This window comes from Castor canadensis, chromosome 5 (genome assembly GCF_047511655.1).
Source record: "Castor canadensis chromosome 5, mCasCan1.hap1v2, whole genome shotgun sequence".
Classification (NCBI taxonomy): domain Eukaryota; kingdom Metazoa; phylum Chordata; class Mammalia; order Rodentia; family Castoridae; genus Castor; species Castor canadensis.
Window position 1 is genome coordinate 127,342,120 of NC_133390.1, and position 25,402 is coordinate 127,367,521.

At 43.7% G+C, this 25,402-nt stretch overlaps 1 protein-coding gene across 1 annotated transcript in view; it reads left to right on the forward strand.

Moving 5' to 3' along the window:
• Positions 1-10,191, forward strand: part of Trim71 (tripartite motif containing 71) — a 62,635-nt gene extending 52,444 nt beyond the window's left edge. The window contains exons 3-4 of the mRNA XM_020162353.2: positions 856-990; positions 4,042-10,191. Coding sequence (XP_020017942.1) covers positions 856-990; positions 4,042-5,493 — 1,587 coding nt within the window. The 3' untranslated portion in view covers positions 5,494-10,191. The remainder of the gene's footprint in view (positions 1-855; positions 991-4,041) is intronic.
• Positions 10,192-25,402: the final 15,211 nt, after the last annotated feature.

The following is a 25,402-nucleotide window of genomic DNA, read 5'->3' on the forward strand; positions in this document are numbered from 1 at the left end:
TTAGAGGTGAATTTGATCCTAGGTCACCTGGCAGCTCAAAGGATGACTCACCGGTCTGATTTGCCCAGACTGATAGAGCCACATTTCAGGGACTCTTCAGTCCCCACTGATGCCCCAGCTGGTGTCAGGCTTCGTACCCTGGGCCCCCTTCTACTCAAAAGCCTGTAGTTCTGTCAGCAGTCTGCCAGCAGGCATATTCAAGTGTCTCAAATCCTTGTGGTTTTTTTAAGACATGTCATATAACATTAATGAAAACACAGGGCCTTCTGTCTGCATTAATTTTTTATGAACAATAATTAATCTGAGTAAACTGGCTGATTTTTCTCAGGCACAGAGTGTGGGTAGGAGTCTTTCCACAGTGTCTCAGGTAGGTCAGGTGATAGTCCCAGTGTGCACTTGGTATTGGGTTGGGCCAACTTAAGTGAAATTGCTTTTAATAAGAATACGAAGGAGTAGCCACTAGCCTGTTGTGCATCCTTATGGGAGGGACGTAACCTGCGGGGTTTTCTGTAGGCAGAAAGTAAGGCCAGAAAGTCTGGGAAAGCTTGTGCCCCAGAGTTGCAGGTTTCACATTTGATTCCCATTCCCAATGTTTGGTATCCAGCTATTCTGGCTTCTCTGTGTCACAGTTCTGACATGTCACAGACTGACATTCATGGTGTAGGTACCACTTCTGTTAGAGACAAATTCAGCTCTTGCCAACAACTCCTTCAGTTACATGCCCAGCCTCTCTTCAGGTGCCTGCTTTCTTTCTAGGATGCTGGGACAAAGTGGTCCTGGGGTAGCTTTGCATGTGTGATAGAATGAAGTAGGGAAAGCCCTTCAGTACCTCAAGGTTGTGTTTTGGTTTTCCAGCTGAGCATCGAGCAGGCCCAGACGGTGGCAGAACAGGTGGAGATGAAGGCGAAGGTGGTACAGTCGGAGGTCAAGGCGGTGACTGCCAGGCATAAGAAGGCCCTGGAGGAGCGGGAGTGCGAGCTGCTGTGGAAGGTAATGGGGACCATGAGCCGCTCACAAAGAAAAGGCAGGAAGGAGAACAGTCAAGTCTGTGTTAGGTGAGGCAGGCTAGTTAGAAGCGTTCTTGTTTTTGGTGTCCTGGCTGGCCACACTTCCTGCCCCTGTGGAAAGCTAGTTTTCCACGTAGGAGGGCAATGAATGTGTGCCCTTTCTTCCTGTTGAGCAGGAAAGGGTGCTGAGCACACTGGTGTGCTGTTTAGATAAAAATCAACTGGAAAGACCACTGCCCAACTCCAGTCAGCAGCTCAGCTTTTCTCACTGTGTATCCCCATGCAGGAAGTAGGAAAACTGTGTGTATACACTGGCCAGGACTCCACACCAGTTCTTTTACTCCAGTAACATTCTCTGAACATACACATACACAAATGACTGCATAACTGGTTAGAAAGGACACACTTACACACTTGTGGGCTTGTTTTGATCTCAGTATTACATGAACTGCTGAAAGTGACCCTCGCTCACTGCTGTACCCTAAAATGCTGTGAAGACTACATTGGGTTTGCATTGCATTTTCCATTTAGTTACCCTTAAGTCTACGGCCATAACACCCTGAATGCACCCGATCTCATCTAGTCACCCTTAAAACTCTGCTTTCTGACTTGTTAATAGGTATGGCTTGTATGGCTTACTTGCCTCCCAAGAAGAAGAGTCTGTGTGTGAGTAGGGGATTAGGCCAAGACTTAATTCAGTACATAGTTTTTGAGCACCTATGGATAGTCAGTTGTCCCCATGGGTCTGCCAGTGTGATGCCACCCACAAATGTTAATTATAACTGGAGAGGCCTTTTCTTGCAACCTGAGAGCTTTTTTGTGAACTCTGCCACAAACCCGCTCTTCTGGATTTCCTGATGAAAAAGGCCTTTGTGTGTGCGGGCTTCCGGTACTCTCACCTTCACTACACACACTCCTGCTTGTGAGGCCGTCTTGCTGTCTCTCTCAGAACACCTGGAAGTCAAGTGTTCAGAAGTGTATTTGGAAGAAGAGACATTTCTTCTAAGTAAGATAAATGGCTTCTCCTTGCCCAGAACCTACTCTCAGGAGATAATTCTAAGAGTAGTTTGCTTGTTCTAGAACATCTCCATCTCAAAAAATACATTTTGGTTTGGATCTTTGGCCTTGTACTGAGAAAGAACACCCTGTCTTTTAACTAGTGACAGATTTTTCTGTTCTTTCTGAGCAAGGCCTGCCTGTCTGTTTCTGTCTGGGTATGTCTGTGGTAGTTCGTTTTGTTTTCTTTCATTCCTTTGTGTTGGACTTTGAGCTCCATGAGTGTCCAGATGCAGTCCTAATTTAATTGGCCATGCATTCCCCTTTTATGTATCTGGAATCACCTCTTCTTTCTTGTGCCTTACACATTTCTATATACTTACCACTGGTGGTAATCAAAGGTGGTAGAGGTTTGGCCTGACTTGAGACCAAAGGTCAAAATTTCTGTTTTGTAAACCCACCTACTCTGTACACATTTTGTGGTTTTCCACAAGGAACACATGAAAAAGCATGAAGGGGTTCAAAATCCCATCCATACCTCTCGAGGGAAAACCAGATGAAAATACAGCCCTTAGAACAGTGGGTCCTTATTCTGAACTAGACTTTCATTTAGATTGGTAGAGGACTCAGAAGTTATCCTCTACAGACAGTGTAAACTACTTGAGTAATGTTATCCCTCACCAGGAATAAATTAGAGTTAGGGTACTTTAAGTGTATGTGTGTGTGTGTGTGTGTGTGTGTGTGTGTGTGTGTGTGTATGGAGAGAAACAAATTTCATATCTTGGACAAAATACTGTATTTCTGAATAGTTCAGGTTGAGAACTAAAGAAGCAGGAGTATTTTTTTAGGTTAAGATCTGTGTTCTCATATTAAGTCATCTTGTGGGGGGGCTTCAACTGATCCCTATACCTTAAAACTAAATAAAGGACAGTGGGAAAAGTGTTTTTGAAATCTTGAATTCTTCATCAAATCCCCTATCCTACTCCTGAGTATGAGAGACATAAAATGGTCTGAATTTCAGGAATCCCTCAGGATTCTGGTGTGGCTGCAGTCATAATTCAGTGTGCTGGTAGACACAGTCCTTGCATCCTGTTGAACTACCTCTGTACACCTTCACAGCTACCTCTTGCCAGAACCATCCCAGGGTGATCTGATCTCCACTTCTTTATTTTTCTTCCTGCAAGACATGCTCCACAAAGTCAGTCATCATACAACATAAATGTGTTTACATCAGTCTCCTACTTAAAACTGTGACCCATTTAAGGAGCAGTGGCTCACACCTGTAATAATAAGTACTTGGGAGGCAGAGATTGTTCTCCAAGGCCAGCCCAGGCAAGTTCATGAGACCACATCTCAATGGATAAAAAGCTAGGCATGGTGGCGCATGCCTGTCGTTCCAGGTAAGAAGGATGCCTAAGTAGGAGGATCGGTGTCCTTTAGCTCATCCTGAAAAATACTGAAGCAAAAAGGCCTGGGAGCTTGGCTCAAGTGATAGAGCACTTGCCTAACCAAGCACAAGGGCTTCAGTTCAAACCACTACCCCCAATATTTTTGATGCACAGGCAGTTGAAGCTGTAGAGGTGGAACTGCTGGTAGGTACTGCAAGTCCTATCTATGTGATTTGAGAGTCAATTTAAATGTGGAGATATAGCCTTTTTTGGTTTCTTTGTACGAGGACATTTTCTTACATAGCTACAGGATGATTGTAAAAATCACAAAGTTAATCTTGATAGCACAGCAACATCTAATCCTCAGTCTGGTCAAGCATCAAGAATTTTCTTAACAGTGTTGCTCATAGCTGTTTTTCTTCCGGTCCAAGATCACTCATTGCATTTTATTACTGTGTCTCTAGTAGCCTTCTTCTGGAATAGGTCCTTGGCCATTTTGTGGGGTGGGGTAATCCTTTTTAAGTTTCAAGTTTTTTCCACATGTGCACACCAGGACTTTCGTGACCATCCCCTCCGTATCTCAGTATGGGTTTCCTTACACTTGGTTCTAAACCTGCATCCCCTTCCCTTCCTCTCACCTTTTCCTTCAGGTAGAAAAGATCCGCCAGGTGAAGGCCAAGTCTCTGTATCTGCAGGTGGAGAAGCTGCGGCAAAATCTCAACAAGCTGGAGAGCACCATCAGTGCTGTTCAGCAGGTGCTGGAGGAGGGTAGAGCCCTGGATATACTGCTGGCCAGAGACCGCATGCTGGCCCAGGTCCAGGAGCTGAAGACCGTGCGGAGCCTCCTGCAGCCCCAGGAAGATGATCGGGTCATGTTCACACCCCCTGACCAGGCACTGTACCTCGCCATCAAGTCCTTTGGCTTCGTCAGCAGTGGGGCTTTTGCACCACTCACTAAGGCCACTGGTGATGGCCTCAAACGGGCTCTCCAGGGTAAGGTAGCCTCCTTCACGGTCATTGGCTATGACCATGATGGGGAACCTCGCCTCTCGGGAGGTGACCTAATGTCAGCTGTGGTCCTGGGTCCCGATGGCAACCTGTTTGGTGCAGAAGTGAGTGATCAGCAGAACGGGACTTACGTGGTGAGCTACCGGCCCCAGCTGGAGGGTGAGCACCTGGTGTCGGTGACCCTGTGCAACCAGCATATCGAGAACAGCCCCTTTAAAGTGGTGGTCAAGTCTGGCCGCAGCTACGTGGGCATCGGGCTCCCGGGCCTGAGCTTTGGTAGTGAGGGTGACAGTGACGGCAAGCTCTGCCGCCCTTGGGGCGTGAGTGTAGACAAGGAAGGCTACATCATTGTGGCCGACCGTAGCAATAACCGCATCCAGGTGTTCAAGCCCTGTGGCTCCTTCCACCACAAATTTGGCACTCTGGGCTCCCGGCCTGGGCAGTTTGACCGACCAGCTGGGGTAGCCTGTGATGCCTCACGAAGGATCGTGGTGGCTGACAAGGACAATCATCGCATCCAGATCTTCACCTTTGAGGGTCAGTTCCTCCTCAAGTTTGGTGAGAAGGGAACCAAAAACGGGCAGTTCAACTACCCTTGGGATGTTGCAGTGAATTCTGAGGGGAAGATCCTGGTCTCGGACACTCGGAACCACCGCATCCAGCTGTTTGGGCCTGATGGGGTATTCCTGAATAAGTACGGCTTCGAGGGGGCTCTCTGGAAGCACTTTGACTCCCCACGGGGCGTGGCCTTTAACCACGAGGGTCACTTGGTGGTCACCGACTTCAACAACCACCGGCTCCTGGTCATCCACCCCGACTGCCAGTCTGCACGCTTCCTGGGCTCAGAAGGCACCGGCAATGGGCAGTTTCTGCGCCCACAGGGTGTGGCTGTGGACCAGGAAGGGCGCATCATTGTGGCTGATTCCAGAAACCACAGGGTGCAGATGTTTGAGGCCAATGGCAGCTTCCTGTGCAAGTTTGGTGCTCAGGGCAGTGGCTTTGGGCAGATGGACCGCCCTTCTGGCATTGCAGTCACTCCCGATGGCATGATTGTCGTGGTGGACTTTGGCAACAATCGAATCCTCATCTTCTAATAGCATCGTCTGGGTTTCTGTGTTTGGGGTGTGCGTGTGTATGTCTCTCCCTTTTTGAATTTCAAAGAAGAAGCAGTCTCAGGGAAATTTCTTTTTCTTTTTTTCTTTTTTTTAAAGAGAACAAGAAAAGTACAACATTGCTTGCATCCTACCTCATCTTTATTTTTTTACAGATGAATGTACTAACCTCTTGTGCAGGGATTGAGCCTGTGAAGTGATGATTCCTATCTACCTCATAAATCTCCGCGTTTCCTTCTCCGCCAGGCCCTCTTCTCTCTGTGGAGATAGCGTTCCCTCTTGCCCGCATGGGTGTGATATGCACAAGCCCCACCTCTTCAGCTGTGAGGGCCCTGGAAGTGTGGGGTGGGTGCATTCTATAGCTTGAGCCAAGGAAACACAGACACTACTAAGTAAGAAAACAAAACCAGTTGGGGGTGGGGGTGTGACTGTAATATGTGGAAAAGTAGGATTTGAAGTTCATAATTGTAGAGTATTTGTGTTCTTAAGAATACTGTGTTTATTTGGGGTTAGATTGTGTTGTGTGGTTTGATCTTTTTTGGAAAATGGTCTCTTTAAAATGCTGCAACAGAGTGCTTTCCTCTGTCCTCCTTGTATTCCCCCAGTATGTCTCACATCCTCTTCATCTCCTTTCTTATCCCTAGGAGGCATGGTGATGGCTTGCTAGCCAAGAAAAGCAGACCATTCGTACTTTCGGGTGTCTAATCTTCCTTTTAAGGGAGGGTGTGTGTGTTTCAAAGCTATCTTGCACCCAAGTCGTAGAACTGGGAAAGGCACACTACATCCCAAGCAATCTTTTCTTTCTACACTTTGGTTTCTAAGAAATAGATGTAGCTCAGGATTCTTGATTACAAGTATTTTCAAGTGTTCTTACCTTGTTGGATATTAAGAGTTAAGTGGAAGGAAGAAGAAACCAATCTCTTTCTCAGATGTGGACTGAGGGAAGCAAGCGGAGGGCAGCACTCACTAAGCAAGGCACCCCCAAACTAGGGGCTCTTCAGGAGGGGCAGGGGCAAGACCTGACCCCAGAGTGAATGTTGTTCCACAATGCTAGGTGTTTCTTTTTCTAAGACGAGTAAGTAGACAAAGGAATAAACTTTTATTTTAAAAGCACAATTTTTTTCCTGCTTGGAAGTTCAGGGAAGTGGAGTGTTTGATCCTCACACTAATAGGAGCACCCTGTTTCCACATCCTGTACTCGGTTGCTTTTACAGGACCCTTGCACCTGAGTTACACTAAAGAAAGGACTTCATGGTTAATATGGGAACCCCCCCCCCCAGCCTTTGAATGTAACGGATTTATAAACCAAATCACCCCAACTTTAAATGTTGGACATAACCTTTTCTTAATCTTGTTACTTGGTACCAAAGAATGAAAACTTACAAGCTAGACTCCCACTGCAGAATTGGGGGGAGGCATCTGTGTCACTTTATAAGATTGTCTTTTTTTTTTTTTTTTTTTGTAAGCTGTACTTTGCTTCAAACTTTGTGCTTCTAGGCATTTTCTATCTTAGAATCCTAATGGGTCTGTTACTATGCTGGAATAACAATCCTCAGGAGAAAAACCCTTCCTATAGCAGTTTGAACAGCCCTGTTTCTTCCCATTGCTTTAATTCTAGGGTTTCTGAGTGACCAACGTGGTGGGGGTGGGGATGACTCATCTCACAGGGGGGAATGGCACACAATCAAAGATCCCAAAACTGAAACAATGATTCAAACTGCTGCCTCTCACCTGCCCTGTTCCCGGGTTGGGAAGTATTAAAAACTCTTGTTTGTAGCAAGCGCCTTTTCTTTTAGAGTCTTTTCCCAGTTCCTATTCACTTACCTTTTATTTTGCCCTAAAATTCTTTGGCTGATAAAAAGAGTGGAGTAACACCCCATCCCAACTGTCCAACAAATCATCCTTTAAACACCAAAGACAACTGGTTTTAAGTGCTTAAAGATTTTGTTTTGTTTTAAATTGAAGAAATGGATCTTGATAAAAATGTTCTCAGAATCATAGGTTTAATTGTGGCTGAGTTAGTCACTGCTGTTTTGTTTCATTTTTTATACTATCTTAATTTCCATGATCATCTTAGCCCTCTTTCCAACTTCCCCTATATGTGGGGAAATTCTGACTGGTGAATGAGAAACTTTCTTGGTGAATGGCAGTAGATAAAAATGATTATTTAACATTTTACTGTGGATTTGGTTGTACAGCCAGGGTTCCCATTCCATGGTTGAAATTACCAGGTCTTGATTAATAGACAACCAGTATATAGGCTTAGAGCAATTGCAGGTGCAAGATACTGCCTCTGTATTCTCAGAGTTGTGGCCCAGAATGGCACATGACTGCATCTAGAAACATGGTCACATTTGGGAAACTTGTTTTTAAAACAAGTAGCCATTTGTTACTGCCCAAGATTGACTCCTGGCCCATCGAGAGTGTTTATTGTATGATGTGGGATATTCCAAATCAAAGCAAGATGATAAACGCCAAAGTTGGTACACTCTGGTGTGAGGCTACCTGCATATCTCCTGCTTATTTTAGGCAGGTAAGTAGGAATTGGGTCAAAGAGGAGAGTCTTCAACATGGTGAAAAAGATAAGGTCCTGGGTGCGGAGATCAGTATGTTTGTAGGGAGTGAATGGCCATTAGATGACAGTCCCCTTGTAGCTCTGATTTAGTCAGGCAGCAGGGATGTTAGGAGGTGCCCATTGGTATTAGATTGTAGATTTGAATATTGAGATGTTCAAAGGAAATCTTATCCCATAGGTATGAACACTTGGTTGACACCTAGTTTTCAAAAGTAATCTGTTGAAAAAATACTCACTTCACTGTAAATTTGTTCACGGAAAAGCAATCCTGTCTCAGAACCTGTGCTGTGTCGTGGCGAGCAGGAGACCCTCGAGTTGGCTGGGGCCCAGCGGCCTGGGCTCTACCCCAAGTGCACTAACTTCTCAATCAATGCCCTTTTTAAGTCTAACTTATTTGGGGAAATATGTAAGGGTACCATAAACAGAATCTAAGTTATGTGTTGGGCCAAAGAAGTTGCCAGAATTGAAGGCACTTTGTGGTGGAGTTACAAGATCAGCTGGCTCAGTCTATTTTACTCTAGTTAAGCCAAAGCTTAATTATTTGAGGAGGGAAGTCTTAGCTCGAGCAGCAGAACACTTTTTGTTTATGTGTTGTCTTCCTGTTTGGAAAATTCTAGAATTGCTGTGTTCTGGTAGATAGTGAAAGAGATGCCAAAGTTTTAGGCTTGTTTTTCTGTTTGTTTTGTTTGTTTGTTTTGTTTTTTGTTTTTTAAATCCAGTGGTGCCAAAAAGTATTTAGGGTATTTATTTAGAACATCATTCTTACTGAGTTTCCAACAGTCTGGGGCTGTATAAAAGTGGAACTCTTATCCTTATGCATGATGATTGCATAGGGTTGGGTCCCCTGAGGCTCTGAGGCTTTCTCTGGCTACCTGTGGGCCAGGGGCACAGGACACAGCGCTCCCCATCACACTGATTGCTTGTTTGGTCTCTACCTCACTTTTGGTGAAAGTCTTATCTACCTCATGTTAGCATCTGATGGGTCTTGAAAAGAATAGTATTAATCCAGTGGGAGTAGGCAGAAGTGGGAAGCTACCTCTTAAAGAAATACTGTCATAAATCTAGATTTCTCCCAGGAGCAACATTTGGCCTTTAAAGAGAGACATCAGGTAAATGGAGTCATGAACAAGTAGTTCTTACCAGTCTGGTTTCCTCCCCACAAACAGAATTACTCATGCCTCATTGTTCAGTATTATGAAACTACTGGTTAATTTGACCTATTGGAGGACTTAACTACAAATAAAGACCTTTAGGTCTCTTTTTCTCTTCAAGAGAAAAAATATTTTATCTGTATTCGAGTGTCTGCAAATAAACCTTTTTAGGGAGAATCCTCAGTCTAGTTGGAAACATCAAGCGTTTGAAGGGAATGAGAACGCTTTTGACCTCATGATTGTATTTGTAGCTTTCTGGACCCAGCAGGATGGTCATCACCCTAATGTCACAGCCATCACTGTTTGCTGTGGAGCAGTGACTGGTGAGGTATGTGTTGCTCTTTTGTTTTGATTTTGTTTCTACCAAAGGTAATTGATCAGATTCTTTTTTCTTTTTCCTTGTTTGTTAAATACTTGATAAATTTGAGAAGCACATTATCAGGATATACTGTATTGACCCTCTACCTCTCCTCTCCCATGGTAAATTTTTGGTCTGATTGGATGAGAGGGTCCAAAGACCACTGTAGTAGTCCTAAGTTGGGTTTATAAATGTCATGGTGAAGAAGTACCTCAGTGATGTCTATTTTAAAAAACTGATCTTACGGGTTAACAAGCCAGCCTGGTGGGATGTTTTCCATCATCATTTAACCAGTAATGGTTCTAAAAGTTTTGTGTATCCATATGGTCTTAGACCTCTTTTAATGATTGTATTAACTTACGAGCTCAGGTAGTATTTTTTCTTAAGGCTATCTCAGAGCACACTGGCAGAATGTTGGCGTGTGTAGCAATGTGTTTACTTTCCTTAAATAACCAGCTCTGTAATAGTTCTTTATGTTTCTAGCAGCCTGTGTAGTTGTCTTTCTTCAAAGGAAGACTTTTCACATTATGAGATTTTTTTTTTCTTTCCTTGTTTTTAGGATCATAAGATGTCTTTTTCCTTTTCCCTTAAAGTCAGCGCAGGTGAGGGTGGGTGGGTAAAGGGATGTGTTTAGCATGTTACATGTAGTTGGGTGGGAGGGAGGGTTGTTAGTAATTTTTTTTTATGGATCTTGCTTAATACTGTCCATTAGCTCTCATGCCTGGCCAGCAAAAAAAAAAAAAATAGTAAGTTTTAAGTATCGAATACATGACTCAATTGAGTCTTTTTTTTTTTTCTAAAAGAGAAGTGAATGCAGAATTTGAAATTATCAGAGGCATGTTGCCTAATGTTAGCGTGACTAAGTTAAACCTCTTAATTTTTATTATTTGTCCAAGGCAAACTGATAGGAATATGTACTTCCCCTGGCTGCAGAAACCATGCTGCACATTTGAGGTACCTGGGGTGCTATTGTGAATGGATGGGCATTGCTGTGGCAGTGTGGACCCCACATTTTAGTGTATGGAAGGGGAATTTACCCAAACCTTTAGGCAAAGTGAGTCTTTCTCATTTTACGTTTAAACCTTACATGTGACTGTTGCAGGCCACAGGCATGACAGGCAATGAGCAGGTGAAGAACCAATGGAGAAGTGTTCAAAACTCCTGTGCTCGCTAGCAGGCTTCTGAATGTATCGCTGTGGTCCACAGAGAGGGCTGGAGAGGTAGCAAGGAGGTGCCGTGTCAGCTACTCCAGCCGTAAAACAAAGTTGGTGTCTCTGTGGACTTTAAAATTGTTCCTATGCAGCTTATTTTATTTTTGTTTAATCAAATAAACAAGAGGGTTTTTTCCATGGATCCATGTGTCTGTGTGTTCCTTTAATCTGGGGTAAGGATGGATGTGTACAGTACCCTTGATTAAAAGGCTGTCCTGAGGTGGTGGCCCCAGGGCTTCGCTAGGGGTTGAGGGGTAGGAGGGTAGGAGTGTTAAATTGGCCAGGTAGATGGCAGCATTTTGAGTGGGGTAAATGGTAAGGAGCCTTACCAGTTTTAAAACCCAGACTGATAGGCCAGACCTGCCTTTCCCATACTAGCTGAGTAGGCGTCCCTTCAGAGGGACAGGTGCTACCCCCTTCTGGAGGGTACTGGTCTTACACCCTCCCTCTGCGTGGGGAGGGCCAAGGAACCATTTAGAGACTGGACAAGGGAGCAGTTGCCAGGCCTGGCTTCTCCCTAGGTGGATAGAGAAGACTTCTTTTTGAACTCAGTGTGTTCACGACTTACATTGGGACTTCATTTTGCAATGATGGTAAAGTTCACCACCTGTTTATCACATAGCCTCAGGTTTGAATGTGGGGAACTCCTCCCCATTCCCTGTGCTCCAATTTTCTCCTGTGCAGTCTCCTTTCCTAACTGGGTTGAACGCTCATGGAAGTTCTCACTATGGAAGTTCTCACTATGGAAGGACCTCTTTGTAGATTGCAGGGCCTCACTGCCTGGCAGGGGCAACCTCTACCCTTTGTTTCCCTTAATCCCATGTTGGCACTGAACGTGTAAAATGCCATTATTTTGTTGATAACCCTCATCCCCAGTAATCTTGTTCTGAAAGACTCAAGATGAATGCAGCTTAATGGATGCTGAGTCCCTGTCCTTTCTTCTTGCTTCCTGTTCTGTCTCTTTCCCTAGTCACTTTACTTACTTAACCTTTTTACACCTATTTTACTCCTAGCTGGACACAGTGGGAGACTTGAATATGAAGGTTGGATGAGTGTACCTTATTATTTTTTTCTTTCCTTTTTTAAAAGAAAAAATGTCTTAATTCCTTTAAACCCTTAGAGCAGAGCCTGGTAAATGGAAGAACCCATTTCTGAGGTTAAGAAAGCTGTAGTAAGAATCCCCACTTGATTGCTGTGGCCTCCAGTCAGGAAAGGAGCTCACTCTTGAAGATGACTATTTTGGAAGCAGACCAGTGGGCTGCCCTACTCGAAAGTGAATTACAGCACAGTAATTTTTTTTTTTAAACAAGTATTTCACAAGGACATGGAGAAATTGGTGTTCAGAGTTGCTTTTTGCTTTTTTCTTGATAGTACTGGGTATTGAACTCCTGGGATTTGTGCTTGCTAGGTAGTGCTGTACCACTTACATCCCTAGCCCTTGTGGAGAAACTGGGACCCTTCTTCATTGCTGGGAGGAGTGCAGAATGATGCACACACGTGAACGCCATCATGGTGTTAAACATAGAACCCAGCAATGGCAGCATTAGGAAAATTTAAGACAAACCCACAGAAAAACTAGTGTATGACTTTTCATAGCAATATCATTCATAATGGCTGAAAAAGGCAAACAGCCCAACTAAGCCAAAGGTGATGAATTCTACAAAGGAGTTTATTCAGCTGAAAATCATAGTGTAGTACTGCTACATGTTATGACATGGGGAACCTTAAAAATGTGCTACATAAGTAGATATTTGATTTCATGTACATGAAATTGACAATAGGTACCTACATAAAACATTTGCATTGCCAAGTTTGAGGTGGGGGCTTTGGGTGGAATTGGGAGTGACTGAATGGAGTGTTTTTGAGATAAAAATGTTCAACTGTACAGTGGTTGGTGGCCATAATGAAAAAATCTGGACTTGTTATTTTGTTTATTCATTTACTTGGGGATTTTAACTTGGTACCTTTTGGTACCACTTGAGCCATGTCTACAGCCATGAACTCTGAATTATAAGTGGGTGAATTTTATGATATATGAATTACCTCAATGTGAAAAGGTGCAGGAAGGAATAAAAAATTGATACATCTGACTATATTAAAAATTGATGTTCAAAGTAAAGTCCGGTTTCCCTTTCTGGTTCCATGGGGCTGGTTTGACCAGTAGGTTGTAAGCAGCACTATTTCACTGCCGGGATGAGACCTTCCAGACCTCTCTTGTGACCAGAAGTGTCATCAGCTTGACTCTGAATGATGCTGACCCAGAGCAGCACATCCATCCAAGCAGGAAAGCCCATGTGTGCAAAACAGATTGCTTCAAGGAAATGTAGCCAAGGACGTGGGGGAAGAGAAATGAGGTGTGAAAAATGCTTAGGATTATCAGTTGCTTATTTTATTTTAAATAACACGTATTTATAGAACACTTCTGTATTTGAGTCTGGTATTGTTTCATAAGTAGAATGAGGTTATGGGTTATAGGGAAATACAACCAGGAAGATGAAATGCCCCCCGCCCCTTTGTCTCATTGTATTGGGAACAGATTATCAACGTGACTTAGCACTTGGTAATGTTAACCTTGGTCTTTTAATTAAATTGGGATTTGCCATGTTTCTTCACTCTAAAGTTACTATTTGTCCTTCTATTCTCTATTCTTTAAAATAAATCTTTATTATGATATATTCATGATACATAGGGGTTTCATAGTGACAGTTCCGATTAGACCTGCATTGTACAGTAGTTATATTGTCCCCATCATCTCTCCCGCTCAGCCCCCTATCAGTTGCTTCTGAAGTCCCTTGTGCAACTGCAGGGAATCATCTTACCAACTGTTTATGTGCAATTTTATAAAGTCCTCCGAGAAACAGTCTTAATCCTCCCCCACTTTTTTTTGAGATGTGTTAAATGGATTGAAATTATTTGCTTATTTTTCCCTACAACCAATTAAATTACAGGCAACTTTATGTCTTTTATATAAGGGTTTTTTTTTTTTTTTTTTTAAACAGTACTGGGGTTTGAACTCAGGGCCTCACACTTACTTGCTAATCAGGCACTCTATAGTTTGAGCCAATCCCCCATCCCTTTTTTGTGTTGGTTATTTTAGGGATAGGGTCTGTGAACTGTTTGGCTGGGCTGGCTTCAAACTGTGATCTTCCTGATCTCTGCCTAGCTAGGATTATACCAGCACCCGACTGTGTAAAAGCTTTTAATGTTCCATAAGCTATGAATGCTTTTTATCCCATAACATGATGCCTAAGACAAATCTGGAGACCTAAAAGTGAGAAGTACTCAGTGCATTCAAACTACCTTTTGTGTTGTTTTGCTTGTCTGTCTTCCCCTGTTTGTTCATCCTCTTTTTTTTTTTTTTTTAATTTATTTTTGGCACTGGAGGATTGGTTCAAGTGGTATAGTTCCTGTCTACTAAGTGTGAAGACCTGAGTTCAAACCCCAGTCCTCCCCACAGTCAGTAGTTCTTTTGTTGGGGGAATGAGACTTGGGTTTGAACTCAGGACTCTTATCACCTGAGCCTCAGCCCTATTTTACTTTAGTTGTCTTTAAGGTAGGGTCTCAGTGTTGGGTCCTGGTTCTCCTACCTGTGTCCTCACATAGGACAGGTGACCACCATCACCAGCTTACTGATGGGGCTGAGGCCTCTTTTTTCTCATGGTTTCACACCATGGTTCTTCTCAACATTGCTTCCTGAGTAGATGGGATTAGAGGTTGAGCGAGGCTCTGCACCTGGCTACCTCCTCAATAGTTCTGCCTTTGCGGTCTTCCTTTTGTATCTAAATTTATAGGCCTGATCTCCTCACTATGTGCTTGCTTTTACTTATTGTTTTTCTCTTTTCTTTTCTTTTTAGCATATTAGAGTTGTACCAGGGGTATATTGTGACATTTACAGAAGTGCTCACAATTTATCTCAGTCAGGTTCTCCCCTGTTTTTCTCCTTTATCCCCCACCTTTGAAACAGTCTTGCTCTGTAACCCAGGCTGACCTCAAACTCAGTGCTCCTGCCTCAGCCTTCCGCTGGCTAGGTCACTGTGGGCCTTTTTTTTTCTTTTTTAACACAAGCACTTAGCAGTCAGGTAAGGGGCAAAAAAAGGTGAACTATTTTGATGTGTGAAAGCAGTCGGGTGGTCCGTTTGGAGACTGTTAACTGTGGCTGACCTCGAACAGTTGAATGTGACAATTCACAATCAGTTACAGTCTGCCCAGTTAATTCACCACTCCAGTGTTCATGTTTTTTGTTTCTCCCAACAAAACTGACTTGCTTTTCACATGTTCAGTATTTTTTTTTCTTTTAAAGGCAGGTTATGACTTGTATTTATTCACCCCCACCCCCTTCCCCTGCTGCCTTGGGGTTTGCTAGGCAGACACTCTACCACTTGAGCCATACCCCAGCCCCTGTATTTACTCTTGGTCCTCTCTATACCTGGTCTAGTGTCAGAACAGAGGCCCTCCTGGAGGAAGCAGGAGGATGGAAGGTGGGCCCTTTTCTGGGGGTGGGGTTACATTTGGAGTTCCTGACTGGTTTGGAAGTTGGAACTTCCCACGGTACTGACAAACATGAACATGACTTTCTCTGTCAGAAGTCATACAGACATGGTTAGGTTGGACCTTTGCACATTGTTGCCTGATGGGTCCTATGCTGTGAGTGCTTTGTGCTCACCAAGCCCTTGTTGGGCTTGCTAGTACAGGTGGCCCAATAACTTGTTTTCTGGGGTGGAGTAGCTTCCTAGTGTTTTACTGGAGATGTCAGCTTTGATTTCTGTGAGTAGCTAGGATTCCAGGCGTGAGCCTCTTGCACAGCAGAGTTTTATTTCTGCTGCTATGTACTGTCCTTGCTACAAAGGGCTGAGGTATTTTCTGAGCTATGTTAGATGAGTAATCTGAAGTTTTTCACTCTTACTCTACAAGACACCACTGCATGTGATTTCAAAAGCAGCATGAACAACTTTCTGCCACATGAACCCCTGGCTTCCATGTGGGGCTAGTACTGAGATGAGTGCTTGTTAAGAATGGAGGAAGTCTGGGGACTTGGCTTAGAAATGTGCCCACAGCTTCAAGGTCTGTGATGGGCGTGAGAATGGAAGGGCAAGGGATGCACCCAGAACCCACTGCTCCATGTCCCTCGTGAAAGAAGGCTGAGGCAGGTGCCAGCATGTCCAGGTTCCCAGCCAGTTCCAGCGGAATCTGAGAAACAGGCTCTGCAGGACTCCAGAGCCACCTGTTCCTGCTTTACCATTGCTGCTTCTGAGCTCTTTCTCCAGGCCTTTGTTCTAAAGCATGGCTAGCAGCAGCCCTCCCTGAGAAATGGGAAAGAATGGAGACAAAGAGGGCCTTGGGTGCCTTTGTGGGCGGGGCCGTTTGCCTAGCCGGGCCAAGAGCCATGTAGCACTGACCAGTTTTGAAGAATCACTGCCTACTAATTTGGGTTCTTCTCTGCTTTTTGATTGTGCCAGGTATGTTTATGCATGACCATGGATCTTAGCAGTCATCTTCATATTTGTTCTCCAGGAAATCTCTGCCACCCCAGACTCCATGCTTCTCTGTCCTTTTGACAGCTCCTCTGCCTGTCAGAGACTCCTCTTGTTTCAGTCTCAGGTCAGAGATGCTGGCAGCACCTTTTCATTTATTCATTCCTTCTCCCAGTAGGCAAACATCAAGGAAGTATTCAAATGTTTGCTGAAGTTTACTTTTGTTCTTGTGTTAAGTATTGAGACTGGCTTAAGGTTTCTTCTTATTATTTGTCTTCCTCCTCTTGAGCTCATTCCCTGCTGTATACTCATTGCCTAAACAGTGTCCAATGTTCAATATCTATTTGAAAATAAATGCACAAGTTATGGAAGGTATTTAGTTTGTAGTAAGCAGGTTATCAGTCAGGATTTGGGTCATTTTCACTCTGTGCATCATCTATTTTGAACACTTCTTTTGCAGTGCTGGGGATGGAACCAAGGCCCTTGGATACGCTGAGCAAGCCCTCTACCACTGAGCAGCACCTAGACATGAATAAGTATTTCTAGAATGCTTTTTTGCCAGGCCATGTTCAAGGTGTGAGGCGTGCTGCAGTGAACAATACCTACAAAAGTCTGTCATTTGCGGCACTGCCATACTGAGGTCCTGCTTCCCAGCTCTCCCCAGCCCATGTCACCTCACCTCCTGAAATGACTTTTCCCTTTCTCTGTGTTACCACAACCATCTGCTCTCTGCTGCCTCTAGTCTCCTGGCCTCAGCTTCCTGTTCCCTTTTCCTCTGGTGTTCTGCCACTACACTGCAGAGCTGGGGCTGAGTCCCATCTGTCACTTTGTGGCTGAGAGTACTTGGACAAGTGACGTAAAGCTGGATGGTCTCGTCGTGTGGGTAGCAGACACCGCCATTCATTCACCATGTCCTCTGAGGTCTACTTACACTTCCTAGTCCATGGAGTCATTTTGCTGATGCTTTGTGAACTCAGTCTTAGGGGCCAGACACTGTACTCGTTGTCTCGTGTGCTGTCATCCTTAGCCACCTACAAGGGAGATATTTAGATTTGGGCTGATGAGAAAGGCAGGCACTCTACTCCTCCAGTTCATTTTGCTCTTGAGTATTTTGGAAATAGGGTCTCATGAACTATTTGCTTGGGCAGGCTTCAAACTGCAATCCTCCCAATCTCAGCCTCCCAAGTGGAGAGGATTACAGGTGTGAGCCATCAGTGCCTGGCTCTTTATGAGTAATTTTCTTATAATTTTTTTCTCATTTTTCGCTTCACACCCAACTTCCAAGATAAATTACCATAGCTTAACCAAAGCAGAGAAAATCCCATTCAGACTCCCTGGGATGGAGTTGCAAGGGAGAGAAGTCTCTGACTTGGGTGAGAAGATTCTGGAAGGAGTGTGGCAAGTTCACTGCTTGGGGGAGGGACAAGTGGATGAAGAGAAACCCGCCTGGTTTACTGCAAGAATCCAGTAGGGCATATGAGTTCTGAGAAGAAAGAAGGTCTTGCTGGGAAGAGCTCACGCTAAGAAATCCTGTTGGGTGTATGGCTGAAAAGGTAGAGTGCCTGCCCAGAAAGGGCAAGGCCCTGAGTTCAAACGTCAGTACTGCACCTCCCCCAACAGAAGGAAAAAAAAAAAACTAGAAAAAGAAGCCTTGCACCGGTGACTCACACTTGTAATCCTAGCTACTCAGGAGGCAGAGATCAGGAAGATCATCATTCAAAGCTAGCCCTGGGTAAATAGTTCATGAGACCTTGTCTCAAAAAAGCCCATCATAAAACAGGGCTGGTGGAGTGGCTACAGGTGTAAACCCTGAGTTCAAGCCCCAGTACTAAAAAAAGAGCTAGGTGCTGGTGTCCCACGCCTGTAATCCTATTTACTTGGGAGGCTGAGATCAGGAGGATTGTGGTTCAAAGCCACTCCAGGAAAATAGTTTGCAAAATTCCATCTTAAGAATAACTAGAGTAAAATGGACTGGAGCTGTGGCTCAAGTGGTAGAGCACCTGTTTTACATGCTTAGAGCCCTGAGTCCATCCCTAGTCCAAACAACAACAAAAGAAATCCTGAGGGTAAAACACCTCAGTGGGGACCTGGAAGTCTTGGAGACAGATGGAGTTGGAGGTAGAATTGACAGATCTGGCTCTACATCATATGATCAGTTACTTGCTATAGGTTAGAGAGGGCCTGGCTCCAGCCTGTGCTATGACCTCTGTGTCTTGGTTCTGGTGAGTCAAGGGAGCAGCTTTTCTTCTCTCACCCAGGATTTGTCATCCAGCTGTCAGGAAAGAACCCTGTGTTCCTGGCCCAGAAAGCTCAATTGTCTTAGGCCCCTAATGCAAATCCTGCAGCCTCCTCCTCAAGTCTAATGGTGCCTTTACTTTGGGATCACATTTCTTGAAAATAATGGAGAGAAAGTGGTGGATGGGCATCACTTGATCCCTGCCCTAAGTATTACCTTGCTAAGGTCTGGGCAATGAGACAAGCACCATACCAGGAGCAGGGCTGAGATTGACTTTGACAGAGGTTTTGAACCCAAGGCCCAAACTCCTGAGATTCCATATGCCATGTCCGGACACCTACCCTAAACACCAAATAAAATGGCATGGTGATGGCAGAGAGAGGAGGTTTTATTTAGCGCAGGACATGCTGTGGGAAGAGGCAGAGTTAGCACTTAGTCCATCTTCAGTCATCTTTGGGGTACAGATTTAAATAGACAAAGCACTGGGGGCTGGGGACAAAAGGTATGCATAGTTAAACAGTTGCAGTCACAGGTATGGTCTGGTTGGTCATTATCTGGGTCCTTTTTCTGGGGAGAGGTTTGGGAGTTGTTATCTGGATTCACTGTAACTGGTCCATCCTGAGGAAGGTCTACTGTTGGGGATTGTTTCTGTCCCTTGTCATGAAGATATTATCTGTCTTTCTTGGAATCCAAGGCGACTGCAAAGTGACTACAGAGAGAATGGCTTAAAGCAAAGGAAGATACAAAATGGAGGATGCTGAGCTTTTCTCCTGCTTTTAGTTAATTCAGGGGCCTGAGTAAGGAGTCCATGCTTTTTAGCAAAAGCAGTCTGAGCACCTCTTAGTCTTTCTATGTATTTATCCCTATATTTATTTATATGTAGGTAAATATATAATAAATATTTATTATTTATGAGACTGTAGCCAAGGCTGGCCTTTGAACTTGGAATCCTCCTGTCTCTGGCCCATACATGCTGGATCTGGATCAGTAGGTTTTTTTTTTGGAGGGGGTGGTTCTGTAGGAACTCAGGGATTCACACTGGCTAGGCAAGTGCTCTACTGTTTGAGCCACACCTCCAGTCCTTTTTGCATTGCTTATTTTGGAGATCGGGCGGGCCTCCTTTTTTGCCCAGGCTGGCCTGGATCATGAGGATCCTATTTTAAACTTTTCACTGTCACTGGGATCATGGGTGCATGCCACCATGCCCAGCTTTTTTTCATCAAGATGGAGTCTCACAATCTTTTTTTGCAAAGGCTGACCTGGAACTTCAGTCCTCCCCATCTAAGCCTTCCACATAGCTAGGGCTATAGGGCCATAGGCTGAACCACCAGTACCCAGCTAGAAGTCTTTTTTTTTTTTTTTTTTTTTTTCTTTTTTAAGGATGATGTTGGTTTTACTGCTGATCCCATGTGGCTGCAACACAACTGACAAAGCCCTAGTTCCTGGATCATCTGGGCACCAAAGAGGATGGCAAGTAGATATATGAAAATTTATTCAGCATCATACGTGAACAGACAAATGCAAATTAAAATAATGAGATTACTATAAGCCTAATAACGATAGTAATCATAATAAGAATAGTAACAACCATTATAATTACTAAAATCCAAATTGCAAGGCAGGCAGGTTGAGAGTTCAAGGCCAACATGGGCTACAAAGTAAGACCCTGTTTCAAAAAAAAAAAAAAAAACCAAGATGAGAATCCAGAACACTGACAGCGCTAAAGCTGGCGGGCAAGGCTGTGGGCTGTGGAGTGATGGACTCATGCAAAATGGTTCTGCCACTTCGAAGCATGTTTTGTCGGTTTCTTACAAAATTACACATAATTTTACAAGCAGTCACATTCCTTGGTATTTTGAGAACAATGTCCAAAAAACCATACATGCAAGTAAGTAGAGCAGTTGTGTTCATAATTGCCAAAACCTGGAAGCAGCTAAGGCGCCCTTTAGTATGTGAGTGGCTAAGTGTCGTATATCTAGACAGGTATATCTAGACAGTGAAGTCAGCATCGGTGCTTGAGAGAAAGGAGCTATCAAGTCAGGAAAACATGGAGGAACCTTAAATGTAAGTCACAATCTGAAGACGCTCCCTGCTGTGTAATTGCAACTACTGTCAGCCCTCTATATCTGGCTTCCATGACTGGATCAAAAATGTTTCTTAGAAATTTTTGTGTCAGTGGGTGTTATGGTGCATGTCTGCAATCTCAGCACTCAGGAAGCTGAGGGAGGACCACTGCAAATTTGAGCCTAGTGGGCTACATAGTGAGTTCGAGGCCACCCTAACTTAAGCAAGTGAGACCCTATCTCAAAAAAACAATCCTTAGGCATAGTGTGGTGGTACACACCTATCATCCCAGTTACTCAAAGATAGAGATAAGGGGATCACTGTTCAAAGCCAGCCTGGCAAAAGCACAAGATCCTTCTACAAAACCTTATCTCCAAAAAACAAACTAGGTATGGTGGCCCACATGTGGTCACAGCTACTCTAGAGGAAGAGGTAAAAGGATCACGGTCCAAGACTGGTTCTGGCAACAGCACAATCCCCTCTTACAAAACCAACAAAAGCATAAGGTCAGGGACCATGGCTCAAGTGCTTGCCCAGCAAGTGTATGACACTGAGTTCAAACTCTTATAGCTCTCCCCCTAAAAAAAATGCCTGGGGTGTAGCGTGTAGCTCAGTGGTAGAGTTCTTGCCTGTCAGTGTAAGGTCCTGGGTTTGATACTCAGAATTGCAAAAAAAAAAAAAGTGTCTCTACCAAACATGTATGCACATGTTCCTTATGACTCCCTAAACTATTTTCATTACCTTATGTTAGGTATTATAGATAATTTATAGATGATTAAAAGGATATGGGAAGGGCTGCTGGGGTGGTTCAAGTGGTAGAGTGCCTGCCTAGAAAGCATGAGTCCCTGAGTTTAAATCCCAGCGCTGCCATAAAGGATACGGGTGTGTGTGTAATTCTCAAGGATGTGTTACACGCAAATACTAAGCCATCTTATATAAAGGAATTTAGCAACCTTGAAAACTTTGGTATCTGAGGGGAATCCTGGAACCAGTCCCCTGCAGGTATAGGGAGACAGCTGTATATGTTTCTTGAAAATCCCAAACTATGCAAACAGTAGAAAGATGAGTGATTGCTCTGGGGTAGGGAGAAGGATGGCTGAATAGGTATAGCCTGTAATCCTAAACTACTCAGGAGGCAGAGATCAGGAGGATCATTGTTCAAAGCCAGCCCCAGACAAATAATTCAGGGATCCTATCTCGAAAACACCCAACACAAAAAGGGCTGGAGGAGTGGCTCAAGAGGTAGAGTGCCTGCCTAGCATGCATGAGGTCCTGAGTTCAAACCTCAGTACTGGTAGCCTTAGGTTGGTGATGAGGTGTCAGTGCAGGTTGATCAGTTGATCAGTTGTAACAACTATCCCTCTGTGTGGAGGGTGCTGGTAATGGAGGAGGCTGTGTGTGTGTGGGGGGGGGACAGAGGGTATATCCCATATCTATCTTTTTCTCAATTTGATCTGAACCTAAAAGTGCTCTAAAATATAGTCTTACATTTTTAAAAAAAGATGTTATAAAGCTGTGAGGCTGGGGAACACAGTTCAGTGGTTGAGACCCTGCTGGGTATAAACAAAGCCCTATGTTCAATCCCCAGCAAAAAAGTAAGAAAAAAAAATTTACAATTCAGAGGATTCTCATCATTACATTCCTATTTAAAACAGGAAATATAAAATGAGCTTAACTTTTGTGTATGCATAAATTGGTATAAAATTAGTCACTCTTTATTATATAAGAATATATTTCATTCATTAGTTGAATGTTACCATCTTTAATCACCTAAATCATCAATTTAAAGACTATATAATCTCTGTCATGGATGTTCCATAATTAATTGACTTACACAGTTTCACCTGTCCTTTATATTATTAACAATTTTTCACTGTTTCAGTAGTGATGCTTTGAGTTCCCTTTTCCTTTAATCTTTATAATGAGCTCTTATTCATTCCAAAGCAACATTACTTTGAACTAGAATTCTCCTCAAATCAAATGATACATATTTTTGTCTTTGAGCACTTATTTAAATAGGCTGAGTTAGGTCTTGAGCAAATGTGTCAATGTCTGTTTGTTGCACCTTCTTTTTTTTTTAACCAATGAAAGTTTTTTTCTCTCTTAAAATGACTTGCCAATTCATTAGGCAGATGATATTAATGTTCTACTGTTTTTGACTTATTTAATGAAGATTTACTGTGCATTTTTCTTAGCCTTCTTGGTAGGCTAGGATGTGTCTTTCTATATTGCTACTATTTTTCATAGCTACTTAAAAATTTCTTTCATCTTGGGGAAATGGTGGTCCCTGGTGAGTTAGATAAGAACAAAATCTGTGGGCTTGTGGAGATAGACTGGGAGGCAAGGAAGTGGCATGCACAAACACAGACAACTCTTTTTTTGGTACCAGGGTTTGAACATTACAGTTCAATTTCCCAATGACTCAGGCAGGCTTTCCCATTTTTCCCTTTTGCAGGTGAGAAGGTGATTTCAGAGAGATTGGATCTCTTCCTTGCAGTTACACAACATGGAGGTTGTGCAAGTCGGCTGTGAATGAATCTGGAAGTCTGACTCCAAAGTTCTTGTAACTTGTTAATGTGCAATTCCGCTTCCACTTCCTGGTGGTGTGACACACTTCTAGTCTGATGGAAGAGAGAGAAAACAGAGCCATCTCTTTGCAGAGGATGACTAAGGAAGCACACGCTGATAGATAGCAGAGATCAGGTTTTCCCAGGCTGGAGGAGGCTTAGAGGAAAAGATGGCAGAGTTGGGTTTTGAGGGAAGAAGTGGAGCACGCTGGGAGAGGAAAATGGTAAGGGCATTTACAACTGAGGAACAGAGTTCAGATTCTGCTGAGCACTGAGCCATGACTGGCAAGCACAGGTCCTGAGCTCGCTCACGCACACGCACACGCACACACACACACCATACACACGCGCGCGCAGAGAAGTCTTTTGGAGATGTTGCAACACTAGGGGGCAGCAGAGGAGAGCATCGCCCCATGTTGATGAACGCACAGTCCCTGTCACCAGTCTCAGAACTACCAGAGGAAGGAAATGCCCTTCCTCTGGCCTGGATGGAAGTGGCTGCTGTGGTAGCAAAGATCCAGTGCATGTTGCTTGCTAGGGCAGTACCTTCTGGAGCTGGAGTCATTGTTGAAGTTCAGAGTGCCTGGCGTTGGCATGGGGGCAATCCCACAGCCAGGGCCAGGAAATGTTTAGCAGCTGTCCATTAAGGAATTCAGTCTCGCCAGCCCCCAACTTCTCAGCATATTTAAGGGATTTGGGAGATCAAAAGGACCATGCTTCAAGGCCTGCCTGGGCAAAGAGTGTTCAGGACCCCATCTCCAAACTAACCAGAACAAAACAGACTGGAAATGTGGCTCAAGAGTGCCTACTTTGTGAGTGTGAAGCCCTGAGTTCAAATCTCAGTCCCAGAAAAAAAAAAAGAGGAAAAATAAAATTTCATTAGGGTGCTTATAACAAAGTCTTACTGGTAACGTGCAATAACAGTATTGAATAGTGTTTAACAATGTTTAATTCCTGCCCCAGTGCCAGGGTGGGTCCTTACTGTCTGTTTCAAGATGAACAACCAGCTGTGGAGCTCATTGCAGTGACTGGATTTGCTTTTTATGAACACTCTGGAAGGAAGAGTCCCAACCAGGGCTGACTAAAATACAGAAGAGGGAATTATTACTCCAGAGACCAGATTTGGTGACTTTTTGTGTTTTGAGCAGTCAGGTGGGTGGGTACACAGGATACATTCTGGAGAATTATAGCCTTGGATGATGGAAAAGTTTGGTATTCATTAATCCATTTCATATTCCCAAGGAGCCTAAAATATAATAATTAATTTCACACATGGGGGTATCATTCTGGGGAGTAGGATATCATTTAGGGCATTTTAAAAAAAATAAAAATGGTAGTTTATCTCTGGAACCATTACTGAAGTTCAGTTTTGGATACTTTATTTTGTCTCTACTATTCTATTCTTCACCAGTACCAATCATATTGGCTGTTTTTGTGGTTGTTGAGTTGAGGAGTTCTTTCTATTTTGCATATTAGCCCCTTGTTAGACACAGGTATTCTCTCCTCTTCTGTAGAACACCTATATCACTCTTGATTGTGTCCTTTGATGCAGAGGAGTTTTAAATTTGATGTAGTTTAGTGACTCTGACTTTAAGTCTTTGAGCCAGTTGGAGTTAGTTGTTGCATATGATGTAAGTTAAGGGTGCAAATTTATTCTTTGTGCATCTCCAGTGTTCCCAGCACCATTTATTGAAAGATTATGACCATCCTTCTCAAAAATAAATTGGGCATGTCCCCCAGAGAAGGAACCATGCAATGGGAACGAGGACAAGGGTAATTTGACCATGCTCATCAAGGTTTATTTCTGAGCACTCTTATTTCATTGGTATATATGTCTGTCTTTGTGCCAGTTTTGCCCTATTTTGATTAAAGTTCTATTGTAATAAGTTTTGAAATGAGGAAGTGTGAAACTTCTTAACTTTGCTCATTTTCAGGATTATCTTGGCCAAGGAGGGCCCTGTGAGATTTGCTATGAATTTTAGGGTGGATTTTTCAATTCTGCATACAGAGCCACTGAGACTGTGCTAGTGATGGCATTGAATCTATAGATAAGTTTGGGTAGCAATGACTGGATGGTTCCTCTTGATTGTCAGCCTCATTGGATGGAGAACTGTCTAGGAGATTAATAAAGCACACCCTTGGGTGAATCTGTGAGCCTGTATTCAGAGAGGATTAACTAAAGGGGAAGTCCCACTCTGCATGTGGGTGGCACCATCCCAAAGGCTGGAGACCCAGATAAGATAAAAAGAGAAGGAGAA